General features: G+C 35.7%; 1 protein-coding gene across 10 annotated transcripts in view; it reads right to left on the bottom strand.

Annotated features, from left to right (window-relative positions):
- The window catches only part of KIF21A (kinesin family member 21A), a 146061-nt gene that overhangs the window by 19335 nt on the left and 108835 nt on the right, over nucleotides 1–17891 (bottom strand). For 6 of the 10 annotated variants that reach the window (XM_087442566.1, XM_087442562.1, XM_087442572.1 and 3 more), the window contains 11 exons: nucleotides 17631–17845; nucleotides 17327–17480; nucleotides 16615–16809; nucleotides 15830–15931; nucleotides 14861–15026; nucleotides 14358–14378; nucleotides 9810–9870; nucleotides 9380–9434; nucleotides 6806–7020; nucleotides 3500–3607; nucleotides 1969–2097 (listed from right to left, as the gene is read on the bottom strand). In XM_087442566.1, coding sequence (XP_087298692.1) covers nucleotides 1969–2097; nucleotides 3500–3607; nucleotides 6806–7020; nucleotides 9380–9434; nucleotides 9810–9870; nucleotides 14358–14378; nucleotides 14861–15026; nucleotides 15830–15931; nucleotides 16615–16809; nucleotides 17327–17480; nucleotides 17631–17845 — 1421 coding nt within the window. The remainder of the gene's footprint in view (nucleotides 1–1968; nucleotides 2098–3499; nucleotides 3608–6805; nucleotides 7021–9379; nucleotides 9435–9809; nucleotides 9871–14357; nucleotides 14379–14860; nucleotides 15027–15829; nucleotides 15932–16614; nucleotides 16810–17326; nucleotides 17481–17630; nucleotides 17846–17891) is intronic. The other 4 variants (XM_087442565.1, XM_087442569.1, XM_087442570.1 and 1 more) reach the window with 3 other exon arrangements.

Below are 17891 nucleotides of genomic sequence, written 5' to 3'. Positions count from 1 at the left end.
TATCAGCAAGTTCAATGTACAGCTAAAATCAGGTAAAATATCTCATTCTAAGGTTTTTTACTAGGATGTTGGGGAAAAAACTTTCTATTACTGATCCATAGAACCTATCTATCCTCACTTCTAAAATTTAGGCCCTGAAGAGGAAAAATATCAAGTAAGTGAAATACATCACTTCAAGATTCTTTCCATTTAATTTGAGTAATACTAAAAAAATTTTCCATTCCAATAACTATTAATGAATTTTATTCATCTTGATAATTACTTTAGACTTAGACTCTAATGTGGACATTGCACAAATACATTATATGTTTGCATGGAAATCAAATCACTCAAAATTTATAACCTTTGATTTTTAACTTATCTCAAAAATATCGAATTTTTCTGACTAGGAAGTTCCTCAGTAATAGTTGGGGGATTTTAGTGGGATTTTAAAAATAGGTGAGCCCCTCCTATCAGCCCTACCCTGAAACCTTCAAGACTGGCAATAAGTCTGGTTATTATGAAAATCTGTTTAGCTTGTATAATAGGCTTGAGAATGAGGACAGAGTGAGTGTTGGCATGAAATATAACCGGAAACAATGTGTGGGATCTACTTCTAGCTGGTGAAATATGCTAGTTTCAAAAAGAAGCCCCAAAGAAAGTGGTTCAAAGGTAGGTGAGTTCTTGAAAGTGTAGAGTAGTCAGTTATTCTAAGTTTTAGTTTATAGAGATGACAACAGAGTCAAATTATTGGTAGCTCATAAAATATTTCAGTAAAACATATGGAACTATGATTACATTGTCAAGATTATCAAAAGACTGAAAGAAAGTTTTATGTCTGTGAATGCAAAGTAGACAAAATTTAGTAATTCTTCATATAACTAGTGAAAAGTAGACTTCTCAAAGACGTTCCTAATTTTCTTCTACTCTTTTCTCAATTAAAAGAAAAATATGATTTAACAATGTTAGCCTTTTTTTCAATAACACGATATTTACCTATCTAGATCAATTTAAAGGAAAAGTCATCTACTGATTAAACTATATTAAAATCTAATCAAGAATTTTATCCATAAATTAAGTAGATTAAAAATTCATTCAAAATGATGGTGCATTTCTCTAAGTCTATAGAGCCATTTAGCATGATCTAAACATGCCAGACAGATCTTAAACAGCATCCTACAAATTTCAGAAATCACTGATCTATACAAGGAGATTATAGCACAGAAAACAAATAATTGGGGTGAGAGACTGGATATCAACTACATACATCCACAATGTTATCATTCAAAATCAAAGCAGACAAGTCAGAGTTAATAAATACCTTACGGCAGCATTGTTAGTATTGAATTCTTGCAAGAGAGATTCTGGCTCAATTTGGGAGCACTTTTTCACTTCCAAGTTAATGAAAATTATATTTTCCACACCCCTCAACGTCTCTTCCCCCACAACCCACCCTCAGTCCTACCTCCTCCACCCATTATGGTACTCTTTTATTCCAAGAACACAATTACTGAAGTTTTGTGGTAGATTTGAGTAGAAAAACCAAATGATAATAACATGTTACACATATGACAATGATCTTTGTAAGCTGTTATACCCACCAAAGGTAAAATAATTTGCCTCTTTTCAACTCAGGCTATCTGGATTAGAGGCTTTTGTGGGCTCACAGAAACTTAAGAATCCCAAAATCTTCAAGTGGTCTCAAAGATATTTCAATTCTAATACTTGTAAAAGAAAAGGCAAGACAAGTGCTGAAAGCATAGCAATGCAAATCTACAGCAGGGAATAATGTTCAGCAGGAAAATAATTTTCTCTAATTTCATCTATATGGTTCATTTCCCATTGGAAAAACACATAACATACGGCAAGAATTCACAAGTCAGACTCCATCTCCCACACGAAGAGATGGCTCAATGTTTTCTACAGACTGTATTGAAAGGTTCAGAATATTGTACTAAATAGTTGGGGCTCTTTTCCATAGTGACTTACTTATCCTGCTGAACTGATGTGTTTCCCTGAGAAACAGTAAGACGATTAAAAACATTCAGTTCATTACGGGGCCGGCTTGGTGGGGAAGAAGGAGGTGAAAGACTAGCCTCTGAGGTTCCAGAATCTGAGCTACAAGAAAAAAAGAACATTAAATAGGCGGCTTTAATTGGTTATAACTTGTTAGGAAAGTTATCAGAAACATGCTTTTTTAAAAAAAAGCTTTTCATTAGAGAATTCCTTCCTCCCTTCCTTCCTCTCTTCCTTTGTTGTTAGATAAAACACATTCTGAACAATTTAATTAAAAAAATGTTTTTTCCACTGGATTTTGCTACATTGGCCACAAGACGGCACTAAAGAAAAAGTTCTGTCTGCTGAAATCTAAAGTCAGTATAAATAAAGCAAGCCAAATTTTAAATTATACAATTTTAGAATTGAGACCAAGTTGCTCACTTTACAGGCAAGGAAACAGAGACCCAGAGAGTTTAAGAGTGATTTGCTCATTCAATTGATTCATTTATTTTTAAATTACTTATTTGCTCCATCCCGCATCTCCCAGTTATGCTTGAGACATTAGATTCAGTAGAAACAGGCAAATGACATCTTTAAATACAGGAAGCAAGGATGATTGGAAGGATAATTTCCATGACGTTCCAGTCAGCTAAGCTAGTGGTCGAAGTAGAGAGTGTGCATGTTGGCACCAGGGAGGGGGATGTTATGTATAAGATCATCCACTTAGGTATAGAAATATATGAAAACTTCTTTTTATAGTTATTTTTATGCTAAAGAAATTAGCTTTACCAATATTTAAATGTGCATTGGCATTGATACTCTCACTCAAGGCCATGTCAAAGATCCAAGGGAGGAGGGGGTGAGCCACAGGGTTGAAGGGTGACTGGTTCTAACCCATTCATTCAACTTTCTGCACGTTGTGGTGTTGCAACTTACAAATGCCCAGTTAAGCGGATCATCAGATTATATTACGTCCTGTTAAGTAAACTAAACCTCACAAAACACACAAATAGCTTTTAAAAAATCTCAGCAACAAAAAAATTGAGGATAATACCAACGTAAACATAAAAGAACAGTAAGAAAGTGGCAAAATTCACATGCCCTCTCATACTAGTTTTGTGTCAGCCACTTTAAAGAGGTGAAGTCAATGTCAGTTTTATCAGCTGACGGTCAAAATTAATTTCGAATATTTCTAGAAGATTATTTGAAGGTTAGATGTAATAAGACTGTCCTCAAGTGTATGTTAACTCTTAACAATGATATACACAAATAATTGAAAAATAAAGAACAATACATGGTCAGGGAGAAGTGCTCAAATATTTTTACAGGTATGTGTGTGACCAAGAAAGTTGGAAGACCACTTAGCCAAGCCAACAGCTGACTTGATTATCTTCATCAGTCAAATCAGTCATAACCACAGAGCCAGCCTAAATCTGCAAAATAATTTCACTAATGCCTTTTAGCATCTAAGTGCAGCAGACACTGTATACAATCTAGTAGACAAAAAGCATGAGTAACTTACTGTTTTTGTTCCTTGGCTTTTGATTTTTCTGCTTTCTCATATGCCTTTCTCCTGGTGATAGGGGAAGGTTCTGGTAGTTTTTTTTCTGATAGAGATGACTGTCTGGAACTAAAATAGAAAAAGATTCTATAATCATCTAATTTTAAATATATATATATAATTTTGTTTGGCAGATATTCAACCTAAATTTTTTTTTTCCCCCTAAGCAGGTCTGTTTATTTATTTATTTATTTTTTGGTGAGGAGATTTGCCCTGAGCTGACATCCATTGCCAATCCTCCTCTTTTTGCTGAGGAAGATTGGCCCTGGGCTAACATCATGCCCATCTTAACTCTACTTTATATGTGGGATGCCTGCCACAGCATGGCTTGATAAGCTGTGCGTATGTCCGCGCCCGGGGTCCAAACCTGCGAACCCCGGGCCGCCAAAGTGGAGCGTGTGAACTTAACCACTGCGCCACCAGGCCAGCCTCTAACCTAAAATTTTTAATAGGTTAGTAACTGGAACTTGAAAAAGATTACTTGGGAATAAAAAATAAAACTAGGATAGGAAAATATTACATGAGTTATTCTTAGTTACTGGAAGCTTGACAACTATATATTTAATTTTTATTTTATTTTTTTTTAATTTATTTTTTTTTTGGTGAGGAAGATCAGCCCTGTGCTAACATCTGCCAAGCCTCCTCTTTTTTTGCTGAGGAAGACTGGCCCTGGGCTAACATCCGTGCCCATCTTCCTCCACTTTATATGGGATGCCACCACAGCATGGCTTGACAAGCGGTGCATCGGTGCACACCCGGGATCCGAACTGGGGAACGCCAGGCCGCCGCAGCGGAGTGAGCGCACTTCACTGCTTGTGCCACGTGGCTGGCCCCTATATATTTAATTTTTAAACTGGCAATCTTATCAAATATATGCAAACTCATTATCTTTGAACATAAAATCAATGCTATACTGCCTAGTAGCTAAAATAAATATTTTATTTTAAACACGTGTTTAAGTTTGATAGAATTGCTTCAGTTGAAGAAAAATTGTCTTTATAGTTTTGCATGAACAAAAATATTAAAATATCAGAATATGAGATTTAATGAATTATATTTAGACATAGTCACAAAACAGTACTATAGGTAATCACACAAAAAAACCCCACACAATTATTTTACTTAACTAGTATTTAGGTATTAGTAGCTATATAAATTTTTGTAATAAAAACATTCTTGTCTTATTATAAATTTTAAATGTTAAATAGTGGCTATGTAACTAACAATTTAAGACTATGACTTTTGTGTATGGTGGTAATGAATTTTGTTATTTTTTTTTCATTTATTTTCTTTTTTCTGAGGAAGATCAGCCATGAGCTAACATCCGATGCCAATCCTCCTCTTTTTTGCTGAGGAAGATTAGCCCTGGGCTAACATCCGTGCCCATCTTCCTCTACTTTATATGGGACGCCGCCACAGCATGGCTTGACAAGTGGTGCGTCAGTGCACACCAGGGATCCGAACCTGTGAATGCCAGGCTGCCCAAGCGGAGCACGCACACTTAACTGCTGCGCCACCAGGCCGGCCCCGGAAATGAATTTTAATTGGAAAATGAATTTTTTCTGTCCTTGGCTAATCATATTAAAAAACAAAAAAACACTTAGGAATTAGAAGATCACCAGAACGAACTTACATGATTCCTATTTAAAAGTGAAAAATAAATATAATTCAACTTTGCGTGCCTAATTTTTCTAATCAGAGGAAATTACATTTTAGAAATTCTGCATCATTTAAATCATAAGGGCCACCTGACTAAATTATTTTACTTCATGCAATGAAAGTCATGCAGTCATGGCTTATAATGTGCACCAAGCACGTAACCAACTCTTCAATTTGTACAGAATTACACAAGTATCTGAATTTATGAAAACTTGAAAATAAATCATGTGAAGAGACAGAGTCCAAAAGATTACTTTCTACAACCTGTTATAAAGGATACATTTTAAAAATGAAAAAAAGGCAAAAAGAAGGTATTACCTGAATCTGGATTGCAGGCCATAGATTTAGTCTTGAAGTTCCAAAAGTCTCTACTCATCTGACAGACTAAATGCTGAACACATGTGGGTTCCTAAAATCTGTGCTCAGTTGTCTATCACTACCTTCACCCAAAGCATTTCTTCTACTGTCATCTTATCATAAAGCACTGAAGCCACAAGGTACACTGGTTAGCAATCGCTCACAGCAAATCTGACAGTGAGTTACATACGCCACTTCAAGCACATGCAAGAAAGTCGTGTCATCATTAAAATTAATTTTGGAACTAAAAGTAGCAGAAGGGCTTACTGAATGGAAGACAATGGAAATATCTTCACAAAATGAAGAAAATTATGGGAAACAGAGATATTTAAGGGGCAGAAGTTTGATATATTTTATTATTTGCAGAATCTATATAGAGTGTGCTGCTTTTGTGTCAATATTTTCAATGCAGTGATGTATTCAACCCGTAAATCATTTGTGAGATTGTATGTGAGGGTTAGTTTGGAAAACGTCACTAAAAATCTTTACCAGTGAATGATCTAATTTTCATATAACTATCAAAACACACATACACATACCAAGCACACATACACACTGGCCTGTGTAGGGAAATCTTTCTTTGTGCTCAAGATACTAATGAAAAAATTCTAAATAAGATTTGTTTTGAATAGAACGTGTTTTGTTCAGATTATCATAGATGAGAGAGAGAATATCCTCTCCTTCAAATCTTTAAGAATACCAATAAAAATACTTTGCACATACACTCATCCCAGACATGCAATGTGCTTCAAGGCAACGAATTAGGAAAGCTCAAAATGTATTAAGTTTGTAACTGATATTTCTCTTTTTCTTTAAAAGGGTCAACAAAAGTTTACTTCCTGACCAGGCTCTTAGAACTAGGACATACATAATTCAGAGCAAATTTAAGAGTCTTTAAAGCTTCTGTTTTATATAATGATTTTATAGGTATAACTTTAACCTCGTTTAGGTGTTTCTAAATAAATTTTGTCTGTAATTCATAACTCAGCCTTTATAAAAATTATAACCCTTAAAACAACCCTAAAACTGAGAAACAAGACAGTTCAATTCAACAAAGAACATCTCATCTTAAATGATTTCAAACGCCTAAAAAATTAGGTGAGACAATACCTAACAGAAATTTCTTTGTAAACCAAGAGATCTAGTTATTTACACAAATTTTTAAAAATAGCAGAAATTAGCAACATGCATATTAAACAAAAAAAAGAAAAGCTATAAGAAAGGAAGTTAGTGTAGCTGGGCCAGACTTACATGCTGCCTATCTTAGAAGGGAAGCCAGATGGGGGAGGGAGCTCTTTTTCCCTAGCAGAAGTACCACTTGTCTCTGTATTCATTCCAATCTCTTGCCCTTCTGCAACAGGTGTAAGAGGGCCAGGCAAGGAGGCATCTCCTGTACTAGTGTCTGAAGCTAGTTCACTGCTATCTGCATACAGCAATTCCATTTGAGTGGTGGTTCTCCTTCGGGCCTAGTCAGAGAATGGAAAGAAAAGCAATCAGGAGCCAACTTTTGCAGAGAAGATGATTAGAGAATAGAGATTTAATATTAGTTTGAAATAGGTAAAAACATTTAGCGTGTCTTTTCCTAGCGTGTCTTTTCCTTACATACCTTACATAGCATGTAAGATAGTGACAGGCCAGAGCTACAGCCAGTAAGACCTTTAGAGGCCATAATAATAGCCAACATCTGTATTGCACTTATTCTATGGCAGGCATTGTGTAAACACTTTATTATATTAGCATGTACTATCATTATCCAAATTCACCAATGAGGAAACTGAGGCACAGAGAAGCTAAATAGTCTGCCCAAAGTCACACAGCTAGTAAGTGGCAAGGCCAGATTCAACACCAGGCAATTTGTTTCCAATATTATTGTGCTATCCTGCCAGTTCCTTCAACATATAATTTACAAAAAAGAAAGAAGAAAGAAATTAAACCAAAAGATAATTGCAGAGAAGCTCAAATAAATTCTGATTTTTCCCATGCTTAGATGCTTTATTTAATATCAATTTTAATTTTATTTTAAATTTTATATTAATATCAGTTTTTACATCTGTATCTAAGTTTTTGTGACCCTTCTTCCCTGATGCCTTAACTGTGTGTTTAATCTGCCTGCTGGATAATTCAACATCAGCCTGTACCTGCTTTTGTCAGGATGGTGAGGAAAGCGAAGGTTATTTTCCTAGAAGCTAAACTCACTATAGACATTCCCTTCCTAACTCTTGAAAACCGAGTCACTAGCCTGTTGTTGCTCAGACTTATTTTCATCACTAAGGTATTACCAGATAATCAAGGTATTTACCCGATTATAAGCCTCTTAAGGGCAGGCACCCTGTTTGATTCAATTTTATATCCCCTGCACTTAATATAATGTTGGTACATACCTATTTAAAATATATAGTCAACTTCATTTTTTCAATGAGGAAAAAGAAATTATATGAGATCCTTTTAGGTATCTTTGCTGTTCAAAAGAAGTAGTAGGCAGCACTTCAGAAAACTCGGAAAGAGAAAGCCCTGTAGCCAGTTGTTTACACTCTCAATTCTCTCCACTGCCAATGGCCCAGGGAAGAGAGGAATTGTTTCTTGGGAATTCCTATCCACAGTGGTTCTTTCAGGAAATGACCTTTAGGCCACCCTCTTACATCTCTCTCTGGTGTCTAATATGGGCATGAATATTAGGCTTTCACAGGGACTGAAAGATGTAAGTTACCTTAAGAGATTCTCTCCTCCACTTAACACTGGATCCAAACTATACTAGAATGTTTTTTTTGAATTTTGGTTAACTTTTTCTTAGTCACTTAGAATAATAAAACATAAACCACAAGTCGCCAAGCCAGTAGCTCAAGGACCATACATAGAGCCCCAAGATGTTTTTTGATTGGCTTTCCCAGTGTTTTAAAGATTAGGAAATTCCATATAAAAACCCATATTTAAAGCTTCTCTTGAAAAACTAGAGGATGTGGTAGCCTTAGGCCCATACTCCATCATGGCAAGAGTTGAGTGGTAGCTATTTGCTTTAGATGGGGCATGCTCTCTTCTGATAATCATAATGACCCCTACTCATTATTTCGTACCCAGCCAAATTACCCATTTACATCACCTGACTAACCACCGCAGGCCTTAAATCCACCCTGTCCGTTTGCACATTATCATTCTTTCAAGTCCTGACTCCATTCATTCAACAAATATTTACTAAGCACTGCGAGAATTGTTTGTTTTTAAACATCTTAAGATGGTTAGTTAATTCATCTAGTATCAAATGCTACCAAAAATCAATCTGAAATATACCATGTGTATTTTACACATTTAACAGCATGTATCATTTACATTTTTAAAAAATTCTACAAATATGCATTATAGCCTCATTAGTTTTTAATAACAATATGATGATTAAAAGTTGGCTTATTATTCAAGCCACCTCAGAAAACTAGTTAAATAAAATAAATAAGAAACACGTAAGAACAGCCTAGAATGTTAAAATTTCAAAAATCTCTGCCAATCTAAATGACTATATTGTATGCCACTACACGGCCTACAATTTAGTTAACCAATAGCTTTTAAGAATTGGTCTCCATAATCATATCTTACCTAGTGGGAAAAACGCAAGAATATAGTAAAGTGCAAGTTCCACGAAGGAGAAATCTTTCAATATAAATTTTTTTCGAAGGGGAATATGATAAAAAACTAAATTTCTTACACATGGAAGCTTTGGTAAAAGCATGCCTACTTGCTAACCTGTTAAAAGTCAAGCCTGAGGCCTATGTGTTTAATAGTGATAACAAAGAACAGTGGAAAAAATCTTCACCTGGTATTTTCAATTCTCCTTACCTTGCTTTTAGGTTTCACTTCACCACATAGCTTCATAAGGTCTGAAGACAGTGTGCTACATGCAAATAAATAATTAACCACAAGATTAAAAGGGAACTTATTATAGAAAACTGTACATCCTCTATGTTTAAAACTATGGAAAAAATTTTATATGCCTTTGGAAAATACAGAAAGACAATACTTAAAATCAAAATGAAGTAATTAAAAAATAATTCATTTTCCTTCCTTAAATATCCCAATATTTTTATTTTAAGATTTGTGATGGTTAGGCATGACTTAATTTGGTTTCCATATTACTGTTTCTAGTGCTATTCACTTAGCCAAAATATTCAAAATTATTTGTTTTATGGTAACTGATGCAACAAGATAAAAGTATTAAAAATATTACAGAAACGAGTCAAATCTATTAAGTTTCTAAAGGCTCTCTTACCTTCCTTCTGATCCTGGGCTGTGTAAAGGTGCATCTTCATCAGTACTATCCTCTACATTTTCTAAAAAAAATGTCCAAATTGTAGTATTATCCACATGTCACAATTTGAACGATGACTGTAATCTCTATGCTATAATAAACATCAATCCAAAGTCTCAATATAGGCACTTTGGTTTTAGCAACTGAATCGAACTAGTAATGTAGAAAAATATTTCTAAGAAACTCTCTTGATTATATGTCCTAGGATGAGAAAAAACATGTTCAAACTAGGAAAACCACGAGTTTGAATGATAAAACATAGAAGAGCAATATTCATAGGCTGGAATTGAGATCATGTATGTATCAGAGTGTGTATAATTATATATATTTTTTCAGAGTATATATTTATCCCATGCCATCCAAACATATGAAAACCCACTGAGTAAAATACAAGATTAAAGTAAATGCTGCCTGAGCTCCCTTTAATGTACTGAGCCAACTTTGAAAACTATGTAAGTAAACATACTTGTTATACTCTATCAGTATGCCAACTTAAATATTTTCCTCTATTTTTATTTGTTTTCAAGTAGAGAGAGAATGCGTGTATGTGAAGGTATTCAGAAGTTACACATCAGCATGCAGCTTATTCACATGTACATAAAAGACAAAAACAATTAGGTTTGCATGCAACGGTTTTGTAAATGAATACAAATAAACCACTGCTATTTCAGAACAACTACAGCAGACTAGTAAAAACAAGGAGAAAAAGCAAACATATAAAACCTAGTAGGAAGTCAGTAAATAAAATAGCCACTGAAAGTAAACTATTTAAACGTCAATGAGCCCCTAACATAGATGCAGTTTTTAAAACATACATATTTTATGATAAAATCATTCCGCAAAACTAAAGACAGCATTATACATATGTTAATGAAAAATATATACGATTCATCCCCCTTTAACTTTTAATTTTATATCATACAGGTGGATTGCGCACATGAGTCAACTAATTCCTTTCTCTGATCCTCCCTTTCTTCCTCACCATTTAGCTGATACTTTGATAGAAATTCAGTAATACTTGATACTTGATAATATTATCTCAAATGGAGCCCATCTAGAACCCATACAAAGAAATTTTACTTTCAGAAGTGAAGAAAACGGTGGTCTTGAAGGCAATGTGTCTCTTAAAGGCCACCATTAGAGGGAGGCTCAAGGACTTGCTTCACAGACAGGATAATTGAATGCTAAGATGACTGAATTAGTTGGTAATATAGAAAACGAACTTATAAAGAAATGGCAAATCTAGGCTTCATTTTCCCATGTATAAAAGTGAGCTAAGATTGGCTAGTATTTTTCTCCTAGGGAGTAATGAAACCAGTTAGTATGTTAAACACCATGTGAGTGCTTAGTAAAAACTGCTTAGCTCCTGCTTCTGCACATGGGCCTTATTCATGGACAATTATGGTTTGACATACCAACCTGACCAGAGGAAAGAGGCCCCCAGCCAGACGGTCACCAAATCAAACCCCTCTCAGGACTGAGCTGAGTCTGAGCACTACGGTCATCCGGGCGGCAGGACATGCCGTCACCTCACTGTTGTACTCTCAACTTTGAGAACATAAATCCAGCCCAACGCCAGTTCCTTCACCACAGAACTAAAGGCAGAGACTTAAACTCTCAAATGCCTTAAAGGTCATACATATCATTGTAAAGTGGCACAATCTCACTTTACTGAAAGTTAACCACATTTTTAAGTCTTTTTTTTTAAGTCATTAAAAAAAAGTTACAAAAAAAAAAGTAGTGTACAGAAAAGAGTTAAGACAGCAGCCCGGAAACTGTTATCCTTAGAAAAGCCTGCTTGCAAGGTTGGACTTTGTCTGGCATCTGGAAACTTGGCTCTCAGAGTGTCCCCAGTTACCAGTTAACTAAGGAGGGTAGTTCGTTGTACTTAAAATGTTTGTGCAAATAATATGGCTTATGCTGAACTCTTGCTTTCCTTCTGAGAGTCTGGAATTCTGGTACGTACTACTAGACAGAGGGTACCTATGTGACCAGTCTCCAGTAAAACCCTCAAGTGCTGAGTATCTAATGGACTTCCCTGGGCATAAACATTGCACACGTGTGGCTGCATTTTCATTCCAGGGGGAACAGTACATCCTGTATGATCTCTCATGGAAGGCAGAGAACACAAGGAAGCCTGGACACGGATTCCACCAGACTCCATCTGTGTCTCTTTCCCTTACGATCCAGCAGCTACGTATCTTTCCTATACTGCTCTCATGAATCTTTGCTGTGAATACAACTACACGCTGAGCCTCATGAGTCTTCTAGCAAATCTCCCAAGATAGGGAGGATTGTAGGGACTCTAACATAGGTAGGGAAGAAAGAAGGAAAAAATAAAGATGTTCCTACAAAAGTACAAGGCTATTAGCATGGGGTGCTGGCCCTGGCTCACCCTCTAGCCTTATGTTCCATCATTCTAGCCAAGTACTTGCTGCTCCAGTGCACCAACCTGCTTGAAGGTCTCATGTACACAATATTGTAGCTAAATCTCCATGCCTTAGCTTACTCACTGCCTGGAATGACTCTTCTCTGGCCCCCTTTCCCCTTATCCTTTGCCTGGCTAACTCTTTTTCTTCCTTTATGTTTCAGCTCAAACATCACCTCCTCTGAAAAGCCTTCATCGACTCCTCCATTCTTGTTGGGTGGCCCCCACTCTGTGCTCCCACAACTCCCTGTATATATCTCAATCACTGCCCTCACTGTAATGTATCATAATCTGTTCATGGTCTGTCACCCTCAGCAAGGCATCACGTCCACGAGGGCAAGATTTTGTGTCTTAACTCATCTTTGAATCCCAGCACCCAGCCCAATGCTTGAGATAAAACTGGAATTAAATAAATGTTTTTTAAAGCAATGTATATATAACGATCTAGCTTCTGTGGATTTAACTTCCATATTTTTCTCCTTCCATGCTTTTCCTCCAAACACCTCTGGGCTAGACTATCGCCCAATCCCTGGGGCAAATTTCTGTCATGAGACACAGGTTACATCAGCTGAATGGGTTTCCACTCTCTGGTTCTGACCCTTCTTTAAAAGCTACAGATCATTAAAGTTGTTTGAAAGTTGTGAAAAAGTAACACTGCTCAACAAATTAGTGGTTTAATATTTTCTGCACAAAAAGACATCAAGGAGAGCATTGCATTTTTCTTCCAAGTTAAAAGAGATAATGGACTTGAAGAATTTACTTATTACTACAAATTTAGCCACCAAGATGAAGAAGAACAAAGAGGACGAGGAGGAAGAGGAAGAGAAAGAGAAGAACAAGAAGAAAAGAAGGAGGAGGAGGAGGAGGAAGAAGCTAGAAAGCAGGAGGAAGAGAAGAAAAGTACTTGATAACATATGGAATAGGAAAAACTCTAGCTATAATCCAGGAACTGGGCAGCCTAACATGGTTCCTTAAAATACCAATCCTACTTTTTCTACCTGTCCTTGTTATACCATGAACAGCTTAAAAGTAGTAACATTTCCCTATCAATATTATGCAGTCGATCTCAAGGAAATACTATTTTGAGATTAACATGCAGTGTAAACATCCAAAAGATCAAAAAGCTCATGTATTTTATCTGTATAACATCTTATCATTTAAAATAAATTCAGATTCATAGATCATGTTTATTCTAATGACACAGAGAGGTCATCACATTTAATCTTTCAGTTACATTCCTCTCCTTTAAGTGCAAGCTTTTAGAAAACTTTCAACAGCTGTGCAATTAGAAAAAAAAAGTTAAGATCAGATTTTGAAATAATTCTAATTAAATAAAAACTGCTCCAAAATAATCATTCAGAAAAATTGCCGTTAATATAATTGCCCTGATACTCCTGGTCCTTCATGTACATAAGCACTAAGAGGAGCAGAGATATTACTCATGAGTGGATGTAGTTCATGTGAATGTTGCAGTGGCGAGAGAAAAAGGTTGAAAATCTCTATACTCAGTGATCTTTACAGCTCCTTCTAACTTGAAAATATTATGTTATGATTTTAAATATTGTTTTAATCTGTTCACATAAAATCCTTCGGATGGTTTTATTCAACTGACTATTAAAAAATACGTGCCTAATTTTACAAAAATTAAGAACAGCTAAGAATCTAGCAAATACATACTAAAGACAAATATATACCAAAGAAAGTTATTTATGAGGTTAAAACAACAGATGCAAGTTAACAGATATATTTAAAAATTAAAAAGGAATATATATACACTCCATTTTTTTCCTACAAGAAAGAGAAAGAAGAGTTTATGAAACTGTAGGCACAACTGAAGCTCCAATAGTAAAAGAGAAAAATAAAGATACTTCTTTAAACATCTAAGAATTTTTAAATCAGGAATGCATAAGAAAGACAAAAGACAGCATGTTTGTGGTCATGGATACATTTCAAAAAAGATCATGCAAAAACTGGTTGACTGCCAGTAAAAATTTTAAAAATAAGATGTACCACAATTAGTGTACATGAACAATTAGTAATTCATGCAGCTGTAGGGTACACAGAAAGCTAAACATACTTACCTAATGGTACGCTATCTAGATCTGTGTAAATAACAGCAAAAAGGAAACAAAAAGCAATACTCCAATCAAAACAGATCCAATGTTAAGAACTCCCACATAAAACAAGATTATGTACCATTTATAAGATATGCAGAATAGATGCCATAGCAAACACTTATAAATTTATTTTTTTAAGGCTGTTAGATATGCAGAGTAAAGTAATGAAACTTGGTTAATATTTTAAATAAATAACCAATTCAGAAACTTGGTTGATCTTTATCCATAAAAACTAATTGCTTAATAAGGTTAAGTAAGCCTTTTTAAATTGGTAATTATTTCTTGGAATGACAATAATTACGTCCCCCAGAATTTACACATGCAAATTAAAGAAGGAAAAATATTAAAAGCATAAGTAAATATATAGCATCTATTCAGTCAAGCTATAGGGGAAGAGGTACAGTATAGCATACTCAAAGAGCAAAGCTACCATGCAAGTCACTTAACTACAGTTTTGTCCAAATCACCTTGTAAAGCATGGCCTAGTAAAGCATCCAGCTCAGGATTTAATTCTGCTTTCTCTTTCAACATGTGGAAAAGGAGCTGGTTTTGTGTAGCACTGGTTATTTCAGTTTGTTTAAGTCGACCTTCAAGTACTTTAATTTGAGCCTCTTTCTGGGCAGCCTGAAGACCCTGTAACACCAAAAAAAAAAAAATTATCTTAGGTTATAAAAAACAGAATCTACCAGAAATCTGTATCAAATAGCAAATACATATGATATATGGACTTTGACATCAGATAGACCTTGATTCATCCCAGCTCCTCTACTTACTAGCTTGGTAGCCTTGAGCAAGTTACCTTATCTTCCTGATTCTCAGTTTCCTCATACACAAAATGATATGAATAATACCTACTTCCTAGCACATTGTGAAGATTAAGTGAGAGAACATAACTTAAAGGGTCTAGCACTGTCCCAACGTGGGGAAAAAAGTGAGTCAGAAATCATTATCACCTTCAACATTTAGGCAGAAGTTTCTTACAGGTGACAGATTAGTGCATTTACATTCAAAGAGGACGGGAGTGCAATTGTATTTTTTACTTTCTGACTTTCCTTTTTGAGCTATAAAGAATCAGTATTAAACCGAAGTTATGATACCAAATTTGTTTGCACCCCAAGAATTTTTTTTTCCTTTGTTAAAGCAAAAGAGGAATGATTTCCTCTTTAAGTTTTTTATCTGTTCTAATACACAAGCACAACAGATGACAAGCTAATAGAATTGATCTTAATATTGCTGACTTTTCTTAACTGTAAAGAAAGGTAAAAGGAATACTTTCCAATTAAAAAGAAATCTTCCTTATTGCAAAGGAAAGGTCACTGGAGAAAGATCAATGAAACCACAATGAATTAGTCAAAACTTAGGTTTTCAATAAAAGTGTAGTTAAATCTTATCTTACTGATGCCCAATGACAGGAAGTGGTCTTAGTTAAATCTTACCTTATTGATGCCCATTGACAGGAAGTGATCTAGCAGGTATCGGGCTTCCGTAAGTGTGCAAGCATTGATGACAGCAGTGACATCCAAAGTTTCTCCTTCTTCCTACATCAAACCAGCATATCATGTAACGTTACTTTAAGCTGAATGTATTTGAACAGAAGATAAAAGCCTATTGTTTCAGGTATTTACTTGATAATATTAGGTTAGCTAACAAGACTTCTCAGAACAGCATAAAATATGGTCCCTACCCCAGGAAACATAGGGTCTAGCTGAAAAGATAAGATACATTTGAACAGTTAAGAATTCAAGGCAAATTAATAAATGATATATGTCTTTTACAAACCATAAATAATATCACAAAATAGCAGAGAAATCTGGAGAGCAGGCAAGGAATGGTATACATGCAAAACCTAAGAATCAGATTAAACCAATAAACAGAAAATTCCTTCATATAAAGATTCAAATGTTTCTAATGATAAAAAACACAAAAATAGGGGCTAGCCCTGTGGCGTAGCAGTTAAGTGTGCGCGCTCCGCTGCTGGTGGCCCAGGTTCAGATCCTGGGCGCGCGCTGATGCACCGCTTGTCAGGCCATGCTGTGGTGGCATCCCATATAAAGTAGAGGAAGATAGGCACAGATGTTAGCCCAGGGCCAGTCTTCCTCAGCAAAAAAAAAAAGGGGAGGATTGGCATTATATGTTAGCTCAGGGCTGATCTTCCCCACAAACACAAAAAATACAAAAATACTTTTCATTAAGCAATTAAACATTTTTTTTAATTACAAACCTTTGCTTCTTCCATCTGCATGATGTTGGCTTGACAATCAGAAATACTGTCATTGATGTAATCTATATTAGCAGTCAGTGACTCCATCTCCTCACTGATGTTAACCACATTTTTATCTTCCTCTCCACTCTCCTTGACTATCTTTTCCCTTCTTTTTGAAAGTTTCTCTCGTCTTTTTGTGAGTTCTTCCCGTTGCTGTTGAGAAAACAGGTTGGATTTTAAGAAATAATATTCGTCTAGGACCTTGAGAACATTATGCTAAGTGAAATGTGAGTCACAGAAAGACAAACACTGCAGGATCCCACTTATATGATGTATCTAAATTGTCAAACTCATAGAAGTGAGAAGCAGTAAGTAGAATGGTGATTGTCAGGGGCTAGGGGCAGGGGGAAAGGAGGAGTTGCTGTTCAATGGGTATAAAGTTTCAGTTATGCAAGTTGAATAAGTTCTAGAGATCCCCTGTACAACATTGTGCTTATAGTTAACATTACTGTGCTGGACACTTAAAAATGTGTTAAGAGGGGACATCTCATGTTATCTGTTCTTACCACAATTTAAAAAAGAATGACGTTCCCCCATTCATATACAATGCAATCAAAACCCACCAAAAAAATGAACTTGGTAAGTATTCAGTTTACCCAGGGAACAAATTTGGAAAAGTAAAATTAACAGTCAGCTAAGGGAGAGCATATCTACTTTCTATTTTTCACACCTTTAGGAGTCTATTCATATCAGCCTCCATATTGGAAATAGTCATTTTCTGCATGATGATGTCTGTGACCCTGCGTTCAAGAAGCTGCCACTTCATGCGAGCTGTCTTGGAAATAAACACTCGGCCAGTCAATCCTTTTCTCTGATATTTTTTTCTATAATCATATAAAAACAGACAAACATAATTACTTATACACTTATCTGATTGTGCACTGCCAAACAAGGAGCTGTTTTTCTTTTAAGTCCAACATTCAGTAATAATGCCACAAAGATTATGTCTGGAGGAAAAGAAGAATCATATTGACCTGGCTCCATTTGTTGTAGGTGTTGGTAAGGCCTGGACTCTTGCCACAGGAACTCTCATTTTCTGCTGGGCGCCTGCCCTTAATGCATCTGTTTCTACGGCAGCTGCACTGGAACCTGTGTCCTGAAGAGGGGTATCAGAAGAGCTCAGCTTCCTAGTGACCTTCCCAGCCACTCTATCTGACATGGGCCTTACTTGCCGACGGAGAGCTGTAACCTGAAATAGCAATAGAGATTGACTCGTTCTCTTAGTCCATAGAAAT

Source organism: Ceratotherium simum, chromosome 17, assembly GCF_057802395.1.
Source record: "Ceratotherium simum simum isolate JZ-2026a chromosome 17, ASM5780239v1, whole genome shotgun sequence".
NCBI lineage: Eukaryota > Metazoa > Chordata > Mammalia > Perissodactyla > Rhinocerotidae > Ceratotherium > Ceratotherium simum.
Note: the sequence above shows the minus strand (reverse complement) of the source record. Positions and strands in the feature narration are given on the sequence as shown.